Raw genomic sequence first — 6,000 nt, forward strand, 5'->3', positions numbered from 1 at the left:
GGTGGTGGGTTAGTTTCCCTCCATATAAAATAACTAACTTGCAGCCAAACGACCACCTATTACGGGATTATGGTGTCTGGCAATAGATATATAGGTAGATAGACAAGTACAGTATCCTTGAGTTAGTGAGTAATGTGGTGTGGATGTTTTTCAGGAGTGGAAGGATTGCCATTGCTGGTGACTCAACTCTGGCCATTTCTACCTCTTCACCAAGTTAGCTGCCATCCATGACTGGACTAAACCACATATCTGCAGTTGGTACTACACATCAAGTTAAGCCACAGTGGAATGAAGGTTAGTATTGCTTTGCAGTTCTGTAGCAATTATCAGTCATTGGTATCATTATCCATGTGTAGTTTTCTTTGGGGCAGAGGGCAGTGAAATGGCAGGGGCAGGGCGACATTTAGGTGATTTGTCAGTGCCCACCCCTTACAGGATTAAGGCATCTGCTTAGATAAATATAGTTTTCTTTGGCACAGGATGTAAAGTATCCAGAACTATAAAAGGAGGCAGGTAAATGGGAAGGTTTAACAGAAGAGTAATGAGTAAAATGGGCTTTACATCCATTTATTTTATTGTCAGTCTTTTAAAAATTCTCAGCTCCATTTAGAAGGCATTACACCATATACCAATGACCTTATATTCTCTTGCAAGTTGTTCATTTTAGAGGAAGTATTGAAAAGATATGATTGATACCATTTCAGAACCAAAAAGCTCAGAGTCGGAATTAACTGCTGAGATGGAAGTTGCGGGAATCAAATAGAAAGGTGAAGGGTGGAGTCATCAGCGTACGAGTGGATAGGGTTAGATGTACTGCTTAGAAAGTCATTGATGAATAAAAGGAAGAGAGTTGGTAATAGGACGGAGCCCTGAGGAATACCACTGTTGATAGATCTTGGAGGAAAACGATGGCCTTCTACAACAGCGGCTATAGAACGATCAGAAAGGAAGCTAGAGATGAAGGCACAGATAGAAGGATAGAAACCGTAAGAGGGCAGTTTGGAAATTAAAGATTTATGCCAGACTCGATTGAAAGCCTTTGAGATGTCAAGTGCAATGGCAAAGCTTTCACCAAAGTCCCAAAAGGAGGATGACCAGGAGTCTAAAAGGTAGGTTGGTAGTGGGTGTGTGCGTAGTGTAATATAATTGGCTTATATTTTACTTATAGTACCGGAAATACAATATTATTATTCTTGAATCTATTAGTAATATACAGTAGAACCTCTCTCATTCAGACTATATGGAGGGAAGGGTTGTCCGAATTAGCAGATTGTCCGGACCATCAGGGTAATCTCCAGTTCATACCAAAAACTATCTACATATGGTATGTTTGTTAATTATTAACATATGTGGCATATGTCAACCCTACGTAACTGCAAAAGATGAAAGGATACTAAAATAACCAAACTAATCATGTACGATAGTTTTGTATTGCATAATTTACAGGTAGGGCCATGACAAGAAACTAGCCTACATTTTAAATTGTAGTGTGACTAAGGCCCCTGTAGGCAAAAAACTAATTAATTAATTAACTGTAATATTTGTAATAAAAATAAAACTTACGTAGGCAAAAATACATTATCATCTTTGGCATATTGATAACGCCCATATGGGCACGAAGCTAATATTTGATGTACAAGTAAAGCACATTTAAGTACAAAAAATAACCTACAGTAATCACTAAACACTGCAGAATATTCTGACCCATTTTTGTGGAAGTAAACTCCTCCTTTTAACACCTTTATTCACTGCAGAAGCTACACTGGCATTAAGGGACATGGTAAGGAGGATTAACTTTTGAAATACAGCGTAAAAATATAAATGGTTAGTGAACTAGTTGATGGAACGAATGCTAGCGTGTGTTTAAACAGGCGCCCATGTTGCGACCTAGAGTGATCCGAGACTAAACGAATAGTGATCACTTTCCGCGCCGATCCTAAAAATGATTTTAGAATTACTTTCAACATATTTTTGGAGCTTATTATTTTTAAAATTTGTCCGAATTAACAGAAATCCGGATTAAAGGGGTCCGGACCAAAGAGGTTCTACTGTATTGTTATTTATTTAAAACACTTATACTTATGTTGCCAACTGAAAGCTCCTGTAACATTATTGGAACAAAATAGACTCTCTTGGAGACTGCCCACGACCCGGCTTTGATTGTGGCCTTTTTGTTGTTTTTGTGTTCCTGCCGTATTTACGGACAATTATTACTTGGTGTCAGGTGTGGGGTTTCCTTGAATGTCTCCCGAATAAGCAAATTATGACTGTATACCCGAAAGAAGAGGGTTTTCCGTGAAACAGCTGTAACAAGATAGCCAAGGCCTTCGTTGTTGTTGTTATTGTTAGCAAGTGAAGATGGCCGACCATAATCGCCTGCCGGGTCCTCTTTCTTTGGAAGGTAACTGTGTGAGAACTGGAGGAAATTTATCCAGGAGTTCGAAATATACCTAATTAGCTCTGAAAAAGAAGGTAAGAAGAATGAAGTTAAGGTTGCATTACTCCTTCACTGTGGTGGTCGTGAGCTGCTGGACATCTACAACACACTTCCTGTGTCTGAAGAGGAAAAGAAAGACTACAAAAAGCTAGTGGCTAGTTTAAATTTGCACTTTGAACTAAAGAAGTATACCACATTTGAGAGATATTTGTTTAATACAAGGACACAACAGCCAGGTGAGAGTATTGATAGCTTCGTCACAGACCTAAGAAAGAAGGCCAAGAACTGTAACTATGGTACCCTGCATGACGAATTATTAAGAGACAGAGTTATTTGTGGTATAATTGATGATACTTTAAGGAGCAGACTTTTGAGAATTGATGATCCTAGTTTAGAAGAGGTTCTGAACCAGTGCCGAACCCATGAAGTTAGTGAGGAACACCTAAAGGATTTTAATGCAGCTTTCCAGTCCACTGTTAATGTTACAAGTAAAGCCACCAAGGCCAATGCAAGGAATACCAAGAGGAATGGAAGTGAACCCAACCCAATCGATGCACAAAGCTGCAAGTTCTGTGGATTCCAGCACGTATTCAATCGCCGATTCTGCCCTGCTGCTGATCAAGAATGTCACAAGTGCGGGCGACGGGGCCATTTCAAGATTAAATGCACCTCCCAAGGACAGCGCAAGGCCCGAAGTAAGTCCGTAAGGAACGCATGTGTGGAACAGGACTACTCTTCTGGGTCTGATGAGTATCAAGATAAGACAGTGGGTTATCTGTGTGCTGAGAGTAAATCCTCCAATATAAACTACTGTAAGTCTGGTAAGAAACATGATTTAATAGAACTTGAGTTTCCAGATCATCAATGTGAATTTAGGGCTTAGATTGACACTGGTGCTGAGGTTAGTGTGCTACCAAAGAAGATTTTCGATATGATGAAGCCCAAACCAACACTAGGTAAAACCAAGACTGTTCTTGTGTCTTTTACAGGAGATAAAGTTACTCCAGTTGGTAAAATTTGGATTGAATGCCTACATAATAGTCAAAGGTACAAACTTGTGTTTCATATTGTTGATCTTGATTGTAAGCCTCTGCTAAGTAGGAATGCCTGTGAACTTCTTGGTGTTGTTAAATTTATGAAACAAGTAACGGCAAAGTCAACAGAATCTGCAATACCAGTGTCGATGAAGTCACTGATTTCAGAATATGCTGATGTTTTTCAGGGGTTAGGCTGCATTGATGGTAGAGTTCACCTAGAGGTGGATCCCAGTGTAAGCCCTGTAGTGCATCCTCCAAGGAAAGTACCTGTAGCACGTAGAACTAAACTGAAGGCAGAATTAGATGAAATGGAGAAAAATGGAGTAGTTGTAAAAGAAAGTACACCAGCTGACTGGGTAAATAGTATGGTGATAGTTCAGAAAGGTGACAAACTCAGAGTGTGCATAGACCCTAGAGATCTCAATAAAGCTTTAAAGAGACAACATTATCCCCTTCCTACCATTGAAGAAATCTCCACTAGATTGTCTAATGCTAAAGTATTTTCTGTCCTTGATGCCACCAAAGGATTTTGGCAGTTAGAATTAGATGAAGCATCATGAAAACTTCTCACTTTCAACACATGCTTTGGTAGGTACAGGTATCTGTGCTTAGGTTTTGGTGTTAGTCCAGCTCCAGAAATCTATCAAAGGAGGATGCACGAGATGTTGGATGATTTAGAAGGTGTAGAGGTTATAATGGATGATATTTTAGTATGTGGAAGTGACGAGAAAGAACATGATGAAAGACTGAATACTGTGCTACAGAGATGTAGAGAAAGAAATTTGAAGCTAAACTCAAATAAACTGAAATTAAAGACAGATCAGGTAGAATATATAGGTCATGTTCTTACCCCTGATGGATTGAAGCCTGATCCTAGAAAGGTGGAGGTTATTACAAAATTTCCACCTCCTCAGGACAAAACTGAACTTCTCAGATTCATGGGTATGGTTAACTATTTAGCCAAGTTCATTCCTAGGTTGTCAAACATAAATGAACCATTAAGAAGATTATTAGAGAAGGATGCTGACTTCCATTGGGATGATGAACAAGTACAATGTTTTGAGAAATTAAAGAAACTAGTTAGTGAGGCTCCTGTTCTGAGATTTTATGATGTACGAAAACCTGTAACTCTAACTGTAGATACGTCTGGATATGCAAGATGATAAACCAGTTGCTTATGCAGCTACCTCACTCACTATAACACAGCAAAATTATGCTCAAATTGAGAAAGAACTTCTGGCCATTGTATTTGGTGTAGAGAAATTTCACTCTTACATATATGGAAAATCAGATGTTATTGTTGAGTCAGACCACAGGCCATTGGAAACCATTTTTAAGAAGCCTCTCTCCTTAGCTCCTCCAAGGTTACAAAGAATGTTGCTCAGACTTCAGAAATATACTCTTGAGGTAAAGTACAAGAAAGGTAAAGAGATGTATGTAGCAGATGCTCTGAGTAGAGTCAACTGGTCTGAGGAACTTGATAAATCCTTTGATGAAGTTAATGTTAGTGTAGTTTCCATGGACTTGAATGTTGGTACTGGACTGGAAGTTGAGGTATTGAAACAGAAAACCAAGGATGACCCTACTCTGCAGATGCTAAAGGAATACACTCTTGAAGGATGGCCTGATAGTAAGAATCAAACCCCAGTAGAAATACATGCTTACTGGAACTTTAGAGAAGAGATTAGTTATTCCAATGGACTGTTAAGTAAGATGGATAGAGTAATTGTACCTAAAGAGCTGAGAAATAAAGTGATGAGGAATCTGCATAAGTCACATCAAGGTATTGAGAAAACTTTAAGATTAGCTAGGGACCTTGTATATTGGCCTGGAATGAATGGAGAAATGAAAGATCTGATTAGTTCTTGTGATACTTGTAATACTTTCAGTAACCAACAAGTGAAAGAACCATTGATGCCTCACCCAGTACCTGATTTACCTCGGCAAAAGTTAGGTGCTGACCTGTTTGAGCTAAATGGCAAATCATACCTAATCCTTGTTGATTACTACAGCAAGTTTGTGGAAGTTGATGAATTAGAAACAACCCATGCTAGTAGTGTAGTAAAATGCTGTAAGCATCAGTTTGCAAGGCATGGTATACCTGAAACTATACACAGTGATAATGGACCTCAGTTTACTGCTAAAGAGTTTGAGCAATTCTGTAAATTTTATGGTATCCAACACACATCCTCTTCCCCTAGATATCCTCAAAGTAATGGACTAGCTGAGAGAAGTGTTCAGACTATAAAGAAACTTATGATGAAAGCATTACGGGATGGTGGTGATCTATATCAGAGTTTACTAGATTATAGAAATACTCCCATAGTTGGAGATGTCAGTCCTGCTCAGTTGTTGTTTGGCCGCAGAACCCGTACCACTCTCCCCACAGCTCCTGGATTGCTGAAACCAGAAACTCAAGACCATGTAATCATTCAAAGAATGTTAAGAGAATGCCAAGATAAACAGAAATTCTACTATGATCAGAATGCCAAACCTTTAATTGATCTGAAACAGGGGGATGTGGTT

At 39.0% G+C, this 6,000-nt stretch overlaps 1 protein-coding gene across 1 annotated transcript; it reads left to right on the forward strand.

The window, feature by feature from the left end:
- Positions 1 to 1,090: 1,090 nt before the first annotated feature.
- On the forward strand, positions 1,091 to 4,034 carry LOC145389913 (uncharacterized). Its single transcript, XM_080265029.1, has 3 exons — positions 1,091 to 1,109; positions 2,473 to 3,258; positions 3,427 to 4,034. Exons 1-3 carry the CDS (start codon positions 1,091 to 1,093, stop codon positions 4,032 to 4,034), a joined length of 1,413 nt encoding a protein of 470 aa, XP_080121155.1.
- The last annotated feature ends 1,966 nt before the right edge of the window (positions 4,035 to 6,000 follow it).

The sequence above is a fragment of the Coenobita brevimanus genome, unplaced genomic scaffold (assembly GCF_032717465.1).
Source record: "Coenobita brevimanus isolate Jiangsu-jjx unplaced genomic scaffold, ASM3271746v2 jjx.HiC_scaffold_2599, whole genome shotgun sequence".
NCBI lineage: Eukaryota > Metazoa > Arthropoda > Malacostraca > Decapoda > Coenobitidae > Coenobita > Coenobita brevimanus.

Coding starts and splice junctions, on each gene's coding strand:
- LOC145389913 (XM_080265029.1), top strand. Junction 3,259..3,426: donor TATAAACTACTGTAAGTCTG/GTAAGAAACATG, acceptor TGTCTTTTACAG/GAGATAAAGTTACTCCAGTT.